Source organism: Cucurbita pepo, chromosome 8 (genome assembly GCF_057944985.1).
Source record: "Cucurbita pepo subsp. pepo isolate OVF chromosome 8, ASM5794498v1, whole genome shotgun sequence".
Lineage (NCBI taxonomy): Eukaryota > Viridiplantae > Streptophyta > Magnoliopsida > Cucurbitales > Cucurbitaceae > Cucurbita > Cucurbita pepo.
In genome coordinates, this window is record NC_141805.1 from 744,411 (window position 1) to 764,372 (window position 19,962).

The 19,962-nt window shown below is 39.4% G+C and overlaps 4 protein-coding genes and 1 non-coding gene across 5 annotated transcripts; 2 read left to right on the top strand and 3 right to left on the bottom strand.

Annotated features, from left to right (window-relative positions):
- Nucleotides 1-42: 42 nt before the first annotated feature.
- Nucleotides 43-5,612, bottom strand: LOC111800993 (uncharacterized). The gene is made up of 5 exons (XR_015422193.1): nt 5,267-5,612; nt 4,893-5,081; nt 3,744-3,971; nt 903-2,729; nt 43-823 (listed from the first exon to the last, which is right to left on the bottom strand). It is a non-coding gene; the product is annotated as an uncharacterized LOC111800993 (transcript).
- Nucleotides 5,613-7,496: 1,884 nt separating this feature from the next.
- LOC147791352 (putative disease resistance protein RGA3) lies at nt 7,497-11,454 on the top strand. Its single transcript, XM_087126199.1, has 2 exons — nt 7,497-11,081; nt 11,230-11,454. The coding sequence occupies exons 1-2, from the start codon at nt 7,639-7,641 to the stop codon at nt 11,273-11,275; spliced, it is 3,489 nt and encodes a 1,162-aa protein (XP_086982325.1). The 5' UTR covers nt 7,497-7,638; the 3' UTR covers nt 11,276-11,454.
- A 636-nt stretch (nt 11,455-12,090) lies between these two features.
- Nucleotides 12,091-14,841, top strand: LOC111800519 (O-Glycosyl hydrolases family 17 protein). The gene is made up of 5 exons (XM_023684248.2): nt 12,091-12,219; nt 12,919-13,450; nt 13,726-13,976; nt 14,054-14,575; nt 14,650-14,841. Exons 1-5 carry the CDS (start codon nt 12,165-12,167, stop codon nt 14,685-14,687), a joined length of 1,398 nt encoding a protein of 465 aa, XP_023540016.2. The 5' UTR covers nt 12,091-12,164; the 3' UTR covers nt 14,688-14,841.
- A 263-nt stretch (nt 14,842-15,104) lies between these two features.
- LOC111799704 (MLP-like protein 43) lies at nt 15,105-16,859 on the bottom strand. Its single transcript, XM_023683152.2, has 2 exons — nt 16,664-16,859; nt 15,105-15,540 (listed from the first exon to the last, which is right to left on the bottom strand). The coding sequence occupies exons 1-2, from the start codon at nt 16,845-16,847 to the stop codon at nt 15,260-15,262; spliced, it is 465 nt and encodes a 154-aa protein (XP_023538920.2). The 5' UTR covers nt 16,848-16,859; the 3' UTR covers nt 15,105-15,259.
- A 1,170-nt stretch (nt 16,860-18,029) lies between these two features.
- Nucleotides 18,030-18,860, bottom strand: LOC111799705 (MLP-like protein 31). Its single transcript, XM_023683153.2, has 2 exons — nt 18,613-18,860; nt 18,030-18,505 (listed from the first exon to the last, which is right to left on the bottom strand). The coding sequence occupies exons 1-2, from the start codon at nt 18,797-18,799 to the stop codon at nt 18,219-18,221; spliced, it is 474 nt and encodes a 157-aa protein (XP_023538921.2). The 5' UTR covers nt 18,800-18,860; the 3' UTR covers nt 18,030-18,218.
- Nucleotides 18,861-19,962: the final 1,102 nt, after the last annotated feature.

Sequence of the window (19,962 nt, forward strand, 5' to 3'; positions counted from 1 at the left end):
AAAAATTTTAGTTTAAATGTGATGATCTTAACTCTGATCCAATTCTGCTAAGTTTCTGTTCATTGAGCCATGTTGAATATGGCACAAAAAGCAAAGCACCCTGAAAAGTTCATACAGCTAAATAACGTTCAAGCCAGTTCTGCAACACTCTACACTACTAATGCACTGATGAACAGCATACAAATTGAGCCCAATATGGCTTCCCTTTTCTCTTTTCTCTCCGGATGTCTGATGGATACCTTGCAGGAGAGTTCCATTCATTTGGAATCTCTCTGTTTCCCAATTGTGAGGCAGGCGATCTCGGCCGAGTAACGGAGCCGACTGTTGTGTTGACGACACTATTTTCTGTCGAATTTTCGTCTTTCTGAATCATAGAAGCCAGGTTTTCTTTTCGTGTTGGTGATGATTTCTGTTTGTTTTCGAGGTGCAGCATCATCCAAAAGATTCTTGAGAGCAGTGTGTGGCTTCCCTGTGCTCCAGTTTGTTACCTTCGCTATAACTGCCTCGTTCTTCTTTCGTCCCGGTGAGTCCTTTGCAATGTGAGTGTACGAGGGAAACCACCCAGCCTGCAGAGATGCAGGATTTGGCTGCTGTTGGTTTTCGTCGGTCTGGATTTCGGAAGCGCCTGTGCTTTGGATTCCTCTACCATCAGGTTCGACCAAGGTCATAAAAGATGGTGGCTCGAACAAATCAGATCTGTCGGAATGTTGTCTCTTGGTTGCAGCTTCCTTCCTCTTCGAGTTGTTTCCTTCTGCTTCGGCTCGTGCTTGCAGTGTTGCTTCGCCATCAACAACAGCTGGTAAATCTGACTGAGTTGAGAGCACTGTTCCTCATGATCAAGAAATATACTAATTATCAAGAAAGTTTTTGATATAAAAAGTACTATGAAAGTATAAGAATACCTGAGACAGACCCCCAGTTGCCTTCAAGACTGTCGGTTTGACTACTCGCATCGACCGAAGCATCGAGAAGGGATGATGTAAGCTGCGGTTTTATGTCGGTTTTCACAGTATCATCTTGCCAAGTTTCAGAAGCAATTCTCACATCTACAACAAGCTGGCTCACACTGCCATCCCGAGAAGCGTCTGATCTTCCCGTGACAGATTCGTTACTGACAGAAACCAAATTCGCCTCCTTGTTCGAATGGACATTGGACGAGTTTTGAACTGCGCTAAAACCTGCAACATGACATGACTGATCATCGCCATGATTGTCGTCTTTTACACTTTGCTGAGCATCTGAAACTAAATTAATTCCGAAACTTTTCGTGTCTGCGTTTTCGGTCCCAGAAAACTTCCTAGGAGATTTGTTTGCTATCTCTTCGGCAACAGCACGACATCTATTCTCTCTGCTGTTCGTGTTAGATTCAAGCATCGTGGAATCGATCCCTGTTGAAACCTTTTCCTCTGGAAGATAAATTTGCGCCGTGTCCTCCGAATGTCTTCCACATGCTCCTGCTTTGTTCTCATCATCAGCTCGAAGAACTCCTCTGATTCCAACTTCATTGTCGTCGAGTTTCTTTAGATTACCTGTTGGTGCAGCTGAGTTTTCATCGGAAACGACATCGGTAACATTTTCAGAAAGATTATCCAGAGAATGCATGGAAGAGGCCATTGGTTCAACTTCTGGTGAAAAGGAGGCTGATGGAACACTATCAATCCCAAAATTTGCAGCATCACTTAAGTTTTGACTCTTATCGTGCTTCTCGTTTTCACCGAGTTCACTCTTAATCTCGGTTGCATTCACTTCTTTAACGGGAATTTCTTCGACTTCCTCGTTGCTATTCCTAGAACAATCAGCTTTCACATCAACAGACACATTCTTGACTCCAGTGTCAAAAGAAGCTACTTCCGAGGCTGGATCAAATGGCTCGGCCTGGGAAGTCTCACGAACGGGATCCTTAAAATTGTCTCCCGAACCACCGACTCCTTCATGACGATCCTGTACAACATAATCAGTTAACTTAAGATCCTTATGGTCCTTTGAATCGTCGACTAAAGCCTCAGGACGCTCTACAACGTTTAAGTCACTCGACACAGAAGGCAGAGGCACATTGTCATTCCTTTCTTTTATTTCATCAGTCTCGAGTAAGATGTGACAACTGCAAGACTCTAGATCGTTTCCATTATGTGCAGTGGGCTCTGTAGGTATTTCAATGGTTTCTTCCATCTTCGATACTGGCTCGGATTTATCATTATCCATTCTTCCCGGCGGTGCAGCAATTTCTGCCGAGTTTTTAAACGAGCCGAACCCCTCATTCTTCTTTTCATCATATCTTGTATCAGGAGATGGCAAGGAGCATCGAGGCACGTTTTCAGCACTATCAATGTTCCTTTCTTGTTGCAGAGGCACTATAGTTTCGGGTTCAATCGGGTTCAAGTCACTTGCAGTAGTCGTATTCATACGATCGTCGTGGAGAACCACGGAATCCCCAGTTCTAAAGTTGGTTTCAAGAGTCATAAGTTCTTGATTAAATTTTTCCTGCTCAGTTGAAGAGATGAACAGAGGAGTTCCTAAATCAGTCACAAGATTCATAAGTTCTTGATCAACTTTGGTTTCCTGCACATTTCCTGACCGATCGATAGCGGTTTCTGCAACAATCGAATCCTCAACCTTTTGATTTTCAGTTGAAGAACACGACAACGGAATTCGAGAGTCAGTCTCGATATTCAGAAGTTCTTGATTAATTTCATGTTCCTGCTCGCTTCCTGACCGATGGATAGTAGTTTCTGCAACAAAAATTGTAAAAATAATTTGAAGAACATGAAGTAGAACAGGATTTCTCAAACAGAAACCAGTAAAATGAGATTGCATTTTATTTTGCAAAAAAAACAGGTCTCGTTCGCTCTCGTTACACTGTTCGAAACTTAGCACGGCATTGCTGCATGAAGGACGAGTTTATCTAGCCTTCCCTTCAATGATTCAGAAGTTTTCCTTTTCCATTATTGTTGTAATAGTCCAAACCCACCGCTAATAGATATTGTCCGCTTTGGCCCATTACGTATCGCCGTCAGCCTCACGGTTTTAAAATGCGTCTACTAGGGAGATGTTTCCACACCCTTATAAAGAATGCTTCGTTCCCTCTCCAACCAATATAGGATCTCACAGTCTACCTCTCTTGAGGACCTTCATTGGCATGCTTCGTTCCCCTCTCCAACTGATGTGGGAACTCACAATCCACCCTCCTTGGGGACTCAGCGTCCTCGTTGGGATTCTTCGTTCCTCTCTCTAACTGATGTGGGATCTCACAATCCACCCTCCTTGGGGACCCAGCGTCCTCGTTGGGATGCTTCGTTCCCCTCTCTAACTAATGTGGGATATCACAATCCACCCTCCTTAGGGACCCAGCGTCCTTGTTGGAATGCTTCGTTCCTCTCTCTAACTAATGTGGGATCTCACAATCCACCCTCCTTGGGGACCCAGTGTTCTCGCTGGCATGCTTCGTTCCCCTCTCCAATCAATGTGGGATCTTACAATCCACCCCACTTGGAGACCCAGCGTTCTCGCTGGCATGATTCGTTCCACTCTCCAACCGATGTAGGATCTCACAATGGTGAGAGCTATGGGTTTGGGCTGTTACAATTGCTCACTTCAAATATCTCATAAAAGCTGCTATTTTCAATCCGACAATCGCAATAAAAGACCATGAAACACATACGAAACTGACCGACCATAAACAGCTAACAATATGACCAGACAAGCGAAAAAGAACGAAGATAAATTGTCCCAAACATTAAACTTACCAAGGACTTCTGTGTCATTCGTAGCTCGAGAGCTATTCATTTCATCCTCCGCCACCATCTTCGACGTGCTTTCCGAATTCAAAGCATCTCCCATGGATTTGTTTGGTCCTATGCCCTCTGAAAACTCTGCAACAGCATCGGAAAACACTTCATCTCCGGATTCCTTCGATTTTGTTTTCGTTCCATCGACGCCATTGTCACTGCAACTGCCTCCCAGGACTTCTAGACCTAGCAGCATTTACTGACATAATTAAAAACATCTTAAGGCACAGCAGCTTTCATTACCACAGGCCCCTCTTTTCCAGCACAAAAGATAAATGCAAGCAAAAAAGACAGAGGAAGAGACATAAGTGTAACTTAAGAATCCATAGCATAACCTTTTAGCTTTAAATCCAATTTTGCCCCTGAACTCCTACGGGTCGAGCAAATATTGTCCTTTTTGGACTTTCTCTTAATGTTTTTAAAACGTATCTACTCGGGAGAGCTTTCCACACCCTTATAAAGAATGCTTCGTTCTCTTACAGTCCACTCCCTTCGGGGCCCAGCATCCTCGCTAGCATTTGTTCCCTTCTCCAATCGATGTGGAACCCCCCAATGCACCCCCTTCGAGGCTCAGCGTCCTTGCTTGTACACCACCTTGTGTCCACCCCCCTTCAGGGCTCAGCCTCCTTGCTAACACATTACTTGGTGTCCGGCTCTGATTCCATTTGTAACAACCCAAACCCACCACTAGCAGATATTGTTCTCTTTGGGCTTTCCCTCTCGGGCTTCCCTACTGAAACGCGTCTGCTGGGAAAAATGTTTCATTCTCTTCCCCAACCAATGTGGATCTCACGTACTCCGTTCCATACCCTCAACTTTTATCCCTATATTTCCCAAGTTATTTCAATCCTTATCATTAATTTTCACAAATCATTTAACAAGAACATAAACGAACACCCAACCAGCTAATTCTCCCAGTTGTCCACTGATGCCAGGTTTCCATTAAACAACTCAAAGAAGATTAACAACAAGCACTAGAATTGCTCTTTATCCAAACTTCAAGACAATCAAACAAGGCTTTGAAAGCCCAGAAAGCAAAGAAGAACAAACAAGAAAGTGCAGATAGCAAAATTATAAAGAATACAGTGTATGGAAGAGAGCTCTCACTGGAACTATTATGATAGCCATCATTATCTGAAACAGTCAAAAGGGTATTAGCCTCAGACTCAACCAGCTTGAACCCTTCAATGGTTCCACAAACCCTCTTGTGAGCACGCCTACGTTTAGCACTCGGATGAGAGCTAGAAAAGAGCCATCCACATTTGTTGCAAACATGAACTCCATGGCTCTCCTGCCCTACAAAACCCAACAAAACCCTTAATCAAAAACAAACCCAACAACAATTTCCAAAACCCACAAAAACCCAAATGCCCAAATCCATTATAAACCCCCAAAATGAACACAAATCACCAACCAAGCCAAGATTTCACCGCCAATTTCAAGAACAAACCCCAAAATTCTAGAGGGAATTGGCTACTTACTCTGATCTCGATGCTCCATTTCTGAAAGCGAGAGAAGATCCGAAGAAGAAGCAAAATGAAGAGATTAAAAAGAGGGAGAATGGGAATTCATTAATTCATTCACTATATTTGTTTCGAAAGGGTTGAAAAAAGGAAAGGGAAACAGGGGGCAATGGAGAAAAGTCTAGAAGTGGGGTTTTGAGAAAAGGGGTTGCGGGCCTTGCGGTCAGTGTAAACAGTGAAGGAGAAACTAGCGCCTGCGACGGCTTACGCTGTGTAGCCCTCCATGTCCTTGTGCTCAACCTTCTTCATTTCATACCATTACAAAGGGCAAAGGCTACCGCACTCACGCTTTGCTGTGGAGAGTGATTGTATGTATCCAAGCGTATGGAAGGGACTGTGGAATCGTCTTCTCGAAGGGGTCACGTTTGTCTCGAAGTACAGCCGTACGTGTGCGTGATTTTGTTGTCCGTACAACGACATGACCACCTAACCACCGCCATGGTAATTATATATATATATATATATATAATTTAATAAAAATAACTTAATTAAAAAATACTCCTAAATTTTAAAAAATTTCAATAATATTCTTAAAATTTTATTTTAATTTATATTTAATTATTTTTTAAATTTTTTAAAAATTTAAAGGTATTATTGAAACTTTTAAAAATGAGAGTAAAGATGTAAATAGTATTTTTTTTTTTATTAATTTAGTTTAAAAAATTACTATTTTTTTTTTAATTTTTGGTTTAAATATATATTTTTTACTGAAATTTTTTAAAATTATATATATATATATATTTTATATTGTTTGATCTCTAAAAAAATAAAGTAAGAAAAAAGACAAGCGGGAATCATTGATTTGGTTGGAAACATTACCGTTTTGTCGAATCACATGTAGCCGTGAGGCGACAAAGGTACCCACCAGGGGACAAAAGCATTGTTATTTATCTATTTATTAATTTCCATTAAAAGTGATTTTCTATTATTATTATCATTATTTTAATGATGATTCTTATGAAACCTTTGACAAATCTCACCAAACAAGACACCACGTGACAAAGATGTTTTTGGAGCTATTTTTAGAAATTTTTAACCTAAAAAATAATAACTTTCTTTATTTTGTACCAAAAAGTCCAATTAATTGAATTTTAAAAGAAAAGAAAAATATAAGGGTATCGTAACACCCGAGTAAATGAGAAGTACATAAAAAAATCAAGATTCGAGAGTGATACTGAGAATAGGATGACTAAGAAAGACTTAAAAGAATTGAAAGTTACTCGTGGACCTGGTAGATTTGGTTTGGGCCTAACTAAGTAGGCTTAAAGCTTGTTGGGCCTAGGCCCAACTCTTCTAGGCATATCTTTCCTAGGCTTAGGCCTTGGACTATTAAAGGGCCTAATATTTGGGCTTAATGCAAAAAAAATGATCCTTTTGGGCCAAGTTAACCATCCACACAAGTCCAATTTCTTTCAACTTATTTCCCAAGAAATAAAAACTAGAAAACTTCACAATTTTATATATTTAAAATAATATTATAGACAAATGGATTTTAAGCTCTGAAGGGTGGATTGGGTTGAGTTGGATTTGGATTACAACCTTATTTTCAGGTTGATCGATTAATTGGACTGACCCAACTAAAACAATGTTAACCTCTAAACTGAACCGAATTATCAATTTTTAAAAAATTCAACCCAACCTGTATCAGGAAAAAACCTAACTCAACCAAATTTTCATGGTTTTGGTCGAATTATCAAGTCATATGTGTTGGATGATAAAAGTCTCACATCGACTAATTTAGGGAATGATCATGGGCTTATAAGTAAGAAATACTATCTCTATTGGTATGAGGCTTTTTAGGGAAGCTTAAAGCAAAGCCACGAGAGCTTATGTTCCAAGTGGACAATATCATACCATTGTGGAGAGTCATGTTCATCTAACATGGTATCAGAGTCATGCCCTAAACTTAGTCGTGCCAATAGATTGCATCTAACATGGTATTAGAGTCATGCCCTAAACTTAGTCGTGTCAATAGATTGGTAAATTCTCAAATGTCGAACATAGAACTCCAAAAGAAAAGGGGTCGAGGTGTTGACACCAGCTCAAAGTGGACAATATCATATTATTGTGGAGAACCGTGTTCACTCCTGTTTTGTTGGAGAGAATAGGGTTTAGGGTTTAAGAGTTTAAAAAAATGGGTGAATTTCCACGTGGTTTCCTCGCACATAAAAATTAATTAGAGTCACTAATTGCCTCTTCTTTTTCTCATTGACTTTTCCACAGACGTTCTGGAAGCTGACTTGAAGTCGTCCTCCTCCTTCCACGACGGAGAAAATGCAGTTCCACGCCAGTGAGAAAACCAGCAGAGTTATCGCCGAACAGTCGCAGAAATGGCCGGTTTCATCTCGACATTTGCAGTGCAGGAGATTCTGAAGAAGGCATTTGGTCTTGCAGCCGAGCAAATTCATCTAGCCTGCCATTTTAAGACGGAGCTCTCCAAGCTCTGCACCTCTCTGCACCTCGTCAAAGCCATTCTTCGCGATGTCGATCAAGCGAAGTCCGATCGAGAATCGTTCATGATTTGGGTCGCTAAGCTTCAGGGTTTAGCCATCGATGCCGAAGTTATAATGGAAGAGCTCTCCTACGAGAATCTTAGGCGCCAAATTGACGTCAATGGAAATCCCAAGAAAATGGTATGTGATTTCTTTTCGTTCTCTAATCCATTGTTGTTTAGGTTGAAAATGGCTCATAAAATTAAAACCATTACCCAAATTTTGAATGAGATTACTGGGGAGGCAAGTGCTGTTGGGGTTGTTGCTAAAGTGAATGAAAGGGTAACGAGTGCTAATAATGGGCAAATTCCAGAGACTGATTCATTTCTTGATGAGTTTGAGATTGTAGGAAGAGGGGTTGATATATCAAGAATAGTGAGCATAGTTCTTGACACTACCACACACGATAGGATCTCTGTCATTCCTATTGTAGGGATGGGTGGTCTTGGAAAGACAACAGTGGCAAAAGCAGTCTTTAATCATGAGCTTGTGGAAGCTCATTTTGATGAAACAATTTGGGTGTGTGTGACTGCAAGTTTTGATGAGAAGAAGATTTTAAGAGCAATTTTGGAATCTCTTACGAACTTTCCAAGTGGTTTGGATAGTTTGGATGCTATACTTAGAAGATTACAAAAGGAGCTGGAAGGGAAGAGGTATTTTCTTGTGCTGGATGATGTATGGAATGAAAATTTTGAACTGTGGAACAATTTGATGAGTCTTTTGCTAAAGATTACAAATAGTTTTGGGAATAGAATTCTTGTGACAACTCGGAGTGAAGAAGCTGGAAAAGTCGTGAAGACGTTTCCCGTTTATCGTTTAGCTAAGTTATCAGACGATGAATGCTGGTCGATATTCAAGGAAAGAGCGTCCCCAAATGGTCTACCACTGACTCAAGAGCTGGAAGTTATGAAAAATGTGCTTGCTGAGCAGTTTGGAGGCATTCCATTGGTTGCAAAAGTCGTGGGAGGATCCGTACAATTGAAGACAAGAAGAGAGACTTTGTTGATGTCAACATTGGAAACCCTGATTATGAATCCGCTAAATAATGAAAACGATATCTTGTCTATCTTGAGATTAAGTGTGGATCATTTGCCGAACTCGTCGTTGAAACAATGTTTTGCCTATTTTTCAAATTTTCCGAAGGGATATAACTTTGAAAAGGAACAACTAATTCAATGCTGGATGGCTGAAGGGTTCATTCAACCTTCTGATCAAGCAGGCAATGAAACCATGGAAGATATAGGAGACAAGTACTTCAATATCTTACTAGCTCATTCCTTATTTCAAGATATTGTCAAAGATGAGAATGGTAAAATCACTCACTGTAAGATGCATCATCTTCTTCATGATCTTGCATATTCTATCTCAAAATGTGCAGCATTCGGTTCAGATGTTATTGGTTTAAATGATAGCGTTTCTCAAATTCGACAATTATCCTTGATTGGCTGTGAGAATAATGTACCTTTGCCTTCTATAAGGAGTATGCGGAACTTACGTTCTTTGTTCTTGGACAGAGATGTCTTTGGCCACGAGATTATAAGTTTCAAGCGCTTGTGTGTTCTAAACATGTCGCGATGTGAAATCCGTAGCTTGCCAACGTCGATCGGAAGGTTAAAGCATCTACGGTATCTAGACGTTTCAAATAATATGATAAAGGAACTTCCAAAATCTATTGTTAAGCTTTACAAATTGCAGACCCTGAGGCTTGGTTGTTTCCATGGAGAAGCCCCCAAGAACTTCAGGAAACTGATCAGTTTGAGACATTTCTATATGGATATTAAAAGACCGACGAATAGGCACATGCCCTGTTATCTAGGTAGGTTGGTTGATCTTCAATCCTTGCCTTTTTTTGTTGTTGGCATGGACAAGGGCTCTCATATAGAAGAGCTTGGATATCTGAGCCATCTCAGAGGAACATTAAGGCTTTATAATCTTGAGTTTGTCAGAAATATGGGGGAAGCCATGACAGCTAAGTTGGTGAAAAAGGAAAAAGTGTACAAATTGAAACTATTATGGAGTGATCAAAGAGAAGTTAGTGATGACCATGACACTGCTGTTTTAGAAGGACTTCAACCACACAAAAATCTCCAATACTTGAAACTTGAAAACTTTATGGGAGAACTCTTTCCAAATCTTACTTTTGTTGAAAATTTAGTGAGGATTTCTCTGAAAAACTGTAGCAGGTGTCGAAGAATCCCGACATTTGGACATCTGCGTAATCTTAAAGTTCTTGAGATTTCTGGATTGCACAACTTAAAAAGTATAGGGACTGAATTCTATGGAAATGAAAATGAAGGGAGAAGTTTGTTTCCAAAGCTGAAAAGATTTGATCTTCTGGACATGGAGAATCTGGGACGTTGGGACGAGGCAGCAGTTCCGTCGCATGTTGCGGTTTTCCCTTGTATTGAAGAGTTAAAAATTCTTGACTGTCCGAGATTAGAAATTGTTCCTGATTACTTCTCGACTCTCAGGACGTTAGAAATCGACGATGTTAACAACCCTGTTTCGCAGAACACTCTGCAGACATTTAAGCTACTTGGCATAATACACTCAGGCAGTCTGAGTGGTTTGCCTGAGGAGCTATATGGTAATCTGTCATCTCTCGAGGAGTTTAAGGTTTGGTATTACCTTCACTTGAAATCCTTTCCGACCATTGAGTGGCTCACTGATCATCTGAAATGCAAGATTGGATATGACACAAAATGGACAAGTAATCAAGCTGATGAGCTAGAATCATACATGTCTGTAAATGAATTGTCTATTGTCGGCTACCACGATCTAACGTCGACCCCGGATATAAAAGCATTGCAGGATCTTTCATCTTTGACGATCACTGGCTTGAAGAAATTGCCGAAAGGATTTCACTGCCTGACTTGCCTGAAAAGCTTGTCAATTGGTGGGTTCATGGAAGGGTTTGATTTTAGGCCTCTTTTACACCTTGAATCTCTTGAAAATCTAGCATTGATAGACTTTGGCAGTGCAGAAAGCACACTTCCAGGCGAACTTCAGCACCTCACTGGCTTAAAGCATTTGAAAATTGTTGGCTTTCAAGGCATTGAATCTCTACCAGAGTGGTTTGGAAATCTTACCTCATTGGAAACTTTGCACCTTGAAAGTTGCAGAAATTTGAGAGAGCTTCCAGAAGCTATGGGTTGCCTTGCCAAATTGGAAGAACTGCGCAGTTTCAATTGCCATGAGCTCAGGCTTCGCCAAGAAGAATCAGAATGGTCCAAGATTTCGCACGTTTCGAGATTCATATCGTTCAATTATTGGGTCGATGAGTAAGTAAATGATAACCATGTTTTCAAATTATACACACACCATGAACTTAGGAGCACAAACATGAACACGCGCACGGATACCACTCGACACAGACACGGCGACGTACTAAGTATGTGGGTGAAATCTAACTTGCTTCTTTGATAATAGGGACCAACAGAGGGTTCAGTTCAAAGTCTGCCACAAGCCTAGCTAGTGGCTCATGTCAGGAACGAAGCATAGAGAACAATATTGATATGAATCAAGACATCTCAATCGATTCATGCCATGCATTTTGTGATGAACGGAGAACAATATTGATATGAATCAAGACATCTCAATCGATTCATGCCATGCATTTTGTGATGAACAAAGTGGCTACATGAACTCATAAAGGTACCCCTTCATCTCTTGTCTTTGGTCTGTTTTGAAGTCTTATACTTAAAACTTAATGATTTAAAATATTTTTTATTCTAGATTTTGAACAATAAACGAGGAATATAATAAGATATTAGATAGAGAAAGAGGCTTGAAGGCCCAACCTCCTCACTGGCACACCGCCCAGTGTTTGGCTCTCTTTGGCTCGTTATGTATTGTCGTCAGCTTCACGATTTTAAAACATGTCTACGAAGAAGAGGCTTCCATACTCTTGTAAGATAATGATATGGGATCTCACATGATCAACGATATGGGATCTTACATGATCAATGGTATCCCTGTATAGATAATGAAAAATGATCAACGATACCTGTTTAGAAAATGAAGAAAAGGGTGACAAAAAAATTGAAACGTACTTCTTGGTCGTGATTTGTACGATCCATTTAGTATAATAAGAAATAATGAAAGAACAAAAAGAAAACCTCTCACCTTCACATCTTTAATTTGGTTTTAGCATTCATGATCTTTGTCTTTTGGTTTAAGAAAACGACATTCCCTTTGTCACTTTGATCCATATTGTGTTCTTGTTGGTTCTTAATTTTTCAAAAGAATATGACTTTCCTTTCCTATTTAGTCATCGTCTTTACTCTTCCATCCTTCCCTCTCCTTTTAAAAGCTCACCAAAACCCACTCATAATCCCCCATGTTTAACACCACAAGTTCTAGAGATGCCAACTTTTTCTCTCAATTTCGTCCTTCTATTCTCTCTCATTTGCATCTCGGGTACGTAACTTTCTTCTACTTTGCTCTTTAGTCCCTACGTTTATTTTCTTTGATGGGTCTCTTTAATTTTGTTTTTGAAATAGATTCTCCACTTCCGGGTGAGGAGTTCGAACCTCAGAACTCTTAAGTAAGGGTGTTCATGGGTTGAGTTGAGTCTGGTTGAGACATTTTTTTTTAATCCAAACAACCTTTATTAAAGTATGGGTTCCCAACCCAAAGCAACCATAAATTCTTTGGGTTTGGTTGGTTTTCATTTATTTGAATCAAACCCAACTCAAATAAGTTCATATCTGTGAGAGTCCCACATTGGTTGGAGAGGGGAACGAAACACCCTTTATAAGAGTGTAGAAACCTTTCTCTAGTAGACGCATTTTAAAGCCTCGAGGGGAAGCCCGAAAGGGAAAGCCCAAAGAGGACAATATCTACTAGCGGTGGGCTTGGGCCGTTACAAATGGTATCAGAGCCAAACACCAGACAATGTCCTAGCAAGGAGGCTGTTTTCCGAAAGGGGGTAGACACGAGGCGGTGTGCTAGTAAGGACGCAGGGCCCCGAAGGAGGTGGATTGTGAGTCCCACATTGGTTAGGGAGGAGAACGAAACACCCTTTATATCCAAAGTGACTTGGTATATAAATTTAATTTAATCCCATTTATAGTCTCTTTATTGCACTTTGTGTAAAGTTTTTTAGTCTTCATATAGGCGCAGAGATTTCAAGCAAGATAGGTATCAACTATGGCCAACTTGGGAGCAACCTTCCACCTCCAAGCCTCGCCATTGAAATGATCAAATCCATGAAAGCCGGCCGAGTGAAGCTTTATGATGCCAACCATGAAATCTTGAGACTTTTATCAGGAACAAACCTTCAAGTCTCCATTATGATACCCAACAATGAAATTTCAGACATTGCCAACAACCAGACAAGATCAGATGAATGGATCCTAAACAACGTTGTTCCCTTTTATCCTGATACCATGATTCGGTTCATTCTTGTCGGCAATGAAGTTCTGAGCTATGCATCTGATAGGGATCGCCATGTTTGGACTGACCTTGTGCCTGCCATGAGAAGGGTTTGGCAGTCCCTCAAAGCTCAAAACTTGCAGATCATTAGAGTTGGAACTCCGGTGGCTATGGACGTTTTGGAGACGTCGTTTCCGCCGTCTATTGGGACGTTTAGATCGGATATTCGACGTACTGTGGTGGCTCCGATGCTGGAGTTCTTGAATGAAACGAGGTTAGTTTATGCTAATAGATAACCTATAAGAAGTGAGCGAAGTGAGACGGAGTGGGGATTTGGCATGGTAGGGAGCGAGGATGGAGACGGAGAATATAATCCCTGTCCTCGTCTCCTTTTAGCTAACGAAAAAAAGTTTCTCCCCATTCCTTCTCTCATTTCCTCGTTCAAATGAGATTCTCCACCCAGTTCGAATCAGGTTCGACTTTCTCCATCCAGTCCGGAACGGGTTCTACTTCGGCCCCGATTAAATTGATACTTACATTTCTTGACAGGTCTTTCTTCTTCGTGGATGCATATCCATATTTTCCATGGTCAGCAAACCCCATGGATATCAACTTGGATTTTGCCCTTTTCAATGGAAACTTTGAACAGATCGATCGGGGAAGTGGGTTGGTCTATACTAATCTCTTGGACGAAATGCTGGACTCTCTTATATTTGCCATGACAAAACTTGGCTACCCGGATATTCGCCTCGTGATATCGGAGACCGGGTGGCCAACCACCGGTGATATCGAACAGCCAGGTGCTAAACAATCACTTAACTCAAAAGTTTAAACCAATCATAGTTTGTAACATATTTAACCATTTATCAATAATTAGGCGCGAATCTCCTCAACGCGGCAATGTATAATCGAAATCTAGTAAAGAGGATAATGGCAAAGCCTACAATTGGGACACCAGCGAGACCAGGGGTGGTTATACCGACGTTCATATTCGCTCTCTTCGACGAGAACCAAAAGTCAGGGCCAGGGACGGAGCGACATTGGGGGCTACTGAGCTCGGACGGGAGTCCAAACTACGACATCGACTTGACGGGAAGGAAGTCATCAGTGGAGTACGATCCGTTACCTGTGGTGGAGAACAATGTGCCATTCAGAGGAAGGTTATGGTGTGTGGCAGCGAGAGGGGTGGATTTGATGGAGCTCGGGGCAGCAGTGACCGACGTGTGCAACGGAGGAGACGGAATATGCGAGGAGCTGACGCCGGGGAGGGAGTGTTATGAGCCAGTATCAGTGCATTGGCATGCAAGCTATGCTTTCAGCTCATATTGGGCGAGGTTTAGGAGTCAAGGAGGAAGCTGCTATTTCAATGGACTAGCTGAAGAGACAACTACTGATCCTAGTGAGTTAAAAATTGTCTCTTTTCTGTCTCTGAATTCATGTCCTGTCTCTAATATTGTCTCAAAACTTTGGCAGGTAGTGGTCTATGCAGGTTCCCAAGTGTGATATTCTAAAGAATGTATTTTTTTTTTCATTTTTTCCCTAAGGGAGAGATTTGCATAGTCAATTTTATATTTAGGAGATTTATTTTTGGAACAATTTTTGTATCTTTTTTTATATGCCTTTCAAATTAATAAAGGAAAAAAACTGAACATTTTGATTTTCAAATTTTATGAAAAGCCCAGATGCCAAATGATAATTATCGGAAGAATTGTTAGCAAGTACATGACAAACTCGAGAAAGAACATTTGGAAGCTGTATAGTGGGTAGCAAGTACATGACAAACCCGAGAAAGAAGTAGGTATCATGTACATGACAAACCTGAGAAATAACATAGGGAAGCTGTACGTACAGTGGCTAGCAAGTACATGACAAACCCAAGAAAGAACATTGTGAAGTTGTGAAGTAGCTTTTGAGTTTCGGTTCAAATCTTATCCTTATATCAAAATATTTATAAATAAAACGACAATATCATTACCATAAAACACAACCAAACATCGAAGCAAAACATAGCTATAATCGACAACATAGTAAAACCTGATTTATTTATGTAACATCGTAGCGTGGAGAAACGCTGTGGTCGTGGTCATGCCACTTCATTGTCTTCCATAAGGTAAGCATCAATGTCTTTGGACAAAGCAACACATAATTGAAGCAAGCCATGGGAGTCTGGAATCCCATGGTGCAATTTTTCATATTCTAAAGTCCAATGAACAACGCTTCCCTTCTCCTTTGGGACACATTGAAGCTTAAACTTGAAGCTCTTATATTGATGCAGAAGGCATCCTTCAATGGCTGTGAGAGTGATAGAATTGTTCTCTTCATCAACCGCTTCAATTATCTCTTTGCTTGCCACAACCTTCCCATCTACAAATTAAACTCGTGTTACTGTTCTGTACACGAGCTGGGTTGAAGAAATCTCGTCAACTAACTCTAAATTTCGAGTTGGTGGGGTTGGTAACCCGAGCAACCCATATACAATTTACAACCCAATTCAACTCAACCTTCTATTTTCGAGTTGGGTCGAATTGGATCGTATCATTAACATCAGTTACAAACGTCAAATATTCTTAATATCATAATAATCTTAAAAGTAGTGTAATGTAGGGTTGGGTTGTAACATATTTTCGAGTTAGTTGGGTTAGTTGGTCAGGTTGACCTAACAAAAAAAGTAGCAACCCACGAACCGACCTAAATTTTCGATTTTCGAAAATTTCAACTCAACCCAACTTTTATCGTTTAGGTTGGGTAGTCTGAGTTTGTTGGATTCTCGGGTCATATGATGAGTTGTAACATATTTTCGAGTTGGTTGGGTTGGTTGGTTGGTCAGGCTGACCTAACAAAAAAAAAAAAATATCAACCCACGAACCGACTTGAATTTTCGATTTTCGAAGATTTCAACCCAACCCAACTTTTATCGTTTAGGTTGGGTAGTCTGAGTTTGTTGGATTCTCGGGCCATATGATGAGTTGTAACATATTTTCGAGCTGGTTGGGTTGGTTGGTTGGTTGGTTAGATTGACCTAACAAAAAAAAAATATCAACCCACGAACAGACCCGAATTTTCGATTTTAAAAAATTTCAACCCAACCCAACTTTTATCGTTTAGGTTGGGTAGTCTGAGTTTGTTGGATTCTCGGGTCATATGATGAGTTGTAACATATTTTTGAATTGGTTGGGTGAATTTTCGATTTTCAAAAATTTCAACCCAACTCAACTTCTATCTTGGGTAGTCTGAGTTTGTTGGATTCTCAGGTCATATGATGAGTTGTAACATATTTTCGAGCTGGTTGGGTTGGTTGGTTGGTCAGGCTGACCCAACAAAAAAAATATCAACCCACAACCGACCCGAATTTTCGATTTTCAAAAATTTCAACCCAACCCAACTTTTATCGTTTAGGTTAGGTAGTCTGAGTTTGTTGGATTCTCGAGTCATATGAACAGTCCTACTGAATAGTGTAAAGAAAGTAAACATCGAAAAAATGATAAACCATGTGAATATCTCCAGACGACGATAGACCCGACTTTGCCCCATTCGCCTTCGAGTAGATCAACGCCATGTATGTCTGTAGAGAAATTGGAAATATGATGAGGCCTTTGGTGAAATATTTCATGAAACTTAGAAGCTGAAGAAGTGATTTCTACGTCAGCCTCCACCTTTCCAAAGAGGCCCATGGTGTGCTTGGTTCTTGGAGTAATGCATTGCTAAACATGTCTCATTTATAGAGAGGGTTTGGTTGCATAGCCATGGATCCCATTAGGCTACCACTTTGATCAAATATGAATTATTGTTAGTGTCATCCTATTTGATTATGTGAGTAGGAATTACGTGCAAAAAAATAATTTAGAGCGTTGGTTTTGACCATCGATCGAAGCTGTGAGATCCCATATCAGTTGGAGAAGGGAACGGAACATTACTTATAAGAGCGTGGAAACCTCTCCCTAATAGACACGTTTTAAAACCACGAGGCTGACGACGATACGTAACGGGCCAAAGCAGACAATATCCAATAGCAGTGAACTTGAGCTGTTATAGAAGCACACCGAATCTAGTAATCGAAGTAGAATGAAACATTCACAAAACACACTTCTGGAAGACAGATACTACTTTTCTTTTTCAAGTGACAAACGACTATTGGTTGAGGTGGGAGAGTGTTATAGAGGAGGGTTGTTCTTAAGCGTTAGTCCTGTGTTAGGGGTTATCGTCTACATATTTATGAATCCCGTTCCGTGGTCCCCATTTTTGTAATAATACTTTGATTTTGTCTTTTGAATTCGATGTTTGTTTTTTTAAACTGCCCAAAATTTTACAGTATTTTCGTTATCAATCGTGTTAGTCTCTAATAATCGTTCCATTAAGTAAGAATATAATCGACTATTATCAATAATGTGATTCTATTATTGGTAGAAATTGAATCGATATTAATTAGCTCCTCGATTATTATTGTAATTTGAATGGATTTTTATACTATCAAACTCGTTGTTGCCTGATCGCTTTTAGCTTATAACACTGTTTTCTTTCAAATTATTTTCAACGTATTTTCTCACTCACGTTTTCTAAAACATTTCTCTCAAACGTGTCACGAGGCTCAAACATACGTTGATGTAATCCGCAAAGTTTGAATTCTCACGACTGATTTATTCGATGGGTTATAACAAGTGCCTCATAGTTGTTGTCATGCTATCATCAAAGTACGATTGTGACAAGTGGTATCAGAATTCTAACTTTTTATTCTTTTTAATAAAATAACACGGAGAGTCGTGGTTTGATCAGCTTCATCTTAGTCAAAGATATATATTTTAACATGGAGTGTCGAGAAGCCCAAATCAAAGTCTAAACGAAGGTCAAGCCCGAGAAAGACAACAATCCTTATTATAACGTACATTTATTATTTTTTAGTACACACATATTCTTACAAACTTTATTCCCATTTCAAACATGATTCCAAACATGTCTCGATCATATGACACACACAAACAGATGATCTTATTTAAACACATTAACGTAGAAACGTGTCCGGATATCTTATTCTCAAGTACTCCGACTTACGCGCCACATGGCTTTTCATTACCCAGGAGATGAGCTTCGATGTCTTTGGAGATAGCAACACACAAATGAAGCAAGCTATGTGAATCAGGAATCTTCTCGTGTCGCTTTTCATACTCGAAAATCCAATGAACCACGCTTCCCTTATCCTTTGGAATACACTGAAGTATAATTCTAAAGCTCTTATAATCCTTCAAAAGGTCTCCTTCTATGACTTTGAAACATATCTTATTGTTCTCCTCATCAACCGCTTCAATTACCTCCTTAGCTACCGAAGCCTTCCCACCTACGAGTTTAAAAAACATCAACAAAACGAGTTAAAGAAACCTAGGAAAACTCAAAAACATCCTTAAAAAAACACAAACAAACACAAGAACAAGAACAAGAACAAACAATGAACATAGTTCCAGTAAATGATCGAGCCAACTTTGCCCCATTCGCCTTCTTGGAGCTGACAACCTTGGATTTTGTCTCCACAAGCTTTGGAGATTTGGTGAGGCTTTCGATGAAACATTTCATGAAACTTTGAAGCCGGGGCCTTGATTTTTACATCGGCCTCTAATTTCCCACACAAACTCATGATGGCCGGATTGGGAAAAAGAAGCTAAAAATTTGAGACAAGAAAGATAATACGATGAATGATCAAGCTGTCTCCTCGTACGCTTAAATAAAGACACGGATTAACTCTCACATGATATTATAATATTGAATGCAATACTTTACGTTTAAAAAAAAAAAAAAAAAAAAAAACTAGCTAGCTAATTGTATGTTCATCAATTCAATTGTAATTTGAGCATAATAATGTTTTTTTTTTTTTTTTTTGTGAATTTCAATCATTTTTTTTTTATTAAAATTAGAATTTTTTTTGGAATAAAGGTGTTTTTTTAATAAAGGTATTGATTTAGATGTTTGATTCTAATATTCATGTCTGATTATTCGCTCGACTAATTAAATATTAAATATTTTTTTTAATATGACATAAAATTAAAGTTATAACTTTATTATAATATAAGATTAAAGCTAGAAATACTATACTGTAGCCGTGCATTACCATATTATAGCTTTAATAAGTGTTATAAACGTTTTTGTAGCTTTAATAACGTCAGCTGTTGAGACCTACGAAAAAAGCGGTAAAATGTCTACGATAGCATTGTAGTATTTTCTTTTAGCTATCGTATCTATTATTTCTTGCAGTTTATCGAAATTATAATCGAACACCTGATTGAATAGTGGCTAAACGATTACCTTACCACATCCTAGTGTGATGTTCGATCTTTGAAATCCGTTCGATACCCATATTCGATTTGTTATACTAAAATAACATAAAAAAATATAAAACATTTCATAAAGTTTGTTCTTTTCATAAGCATCCATTTAACTATTATAAAAATAAAAGCCATTCTTTATTTTTATTTTTATAATAAAACTTTTTGTTCAAAGCTTATCTCAAATAAAACTAGGAGGGGGAGATTGCTCGAGCCCGAGTCGGCTAACGGGTCAATAATATAACAGGTGTTCGTAAACGATATAATCGAGTAAAGAGACTGACATCATAATTTTTTTTTGAAGATCGAGAAAGGAGAGATTGAAACCATGAACTAAAAAAATTGAAACCATAATTTTTTGTATGTCCGGGTAATAGGTAGGAGCATAGATTGTGTGAGATCCCGGGTCGGTTGGAAATAGGAATAAAACATACCTTATAAGGGTGTGGAAACCTCTCCCTAATAGATGCGTTTTAAA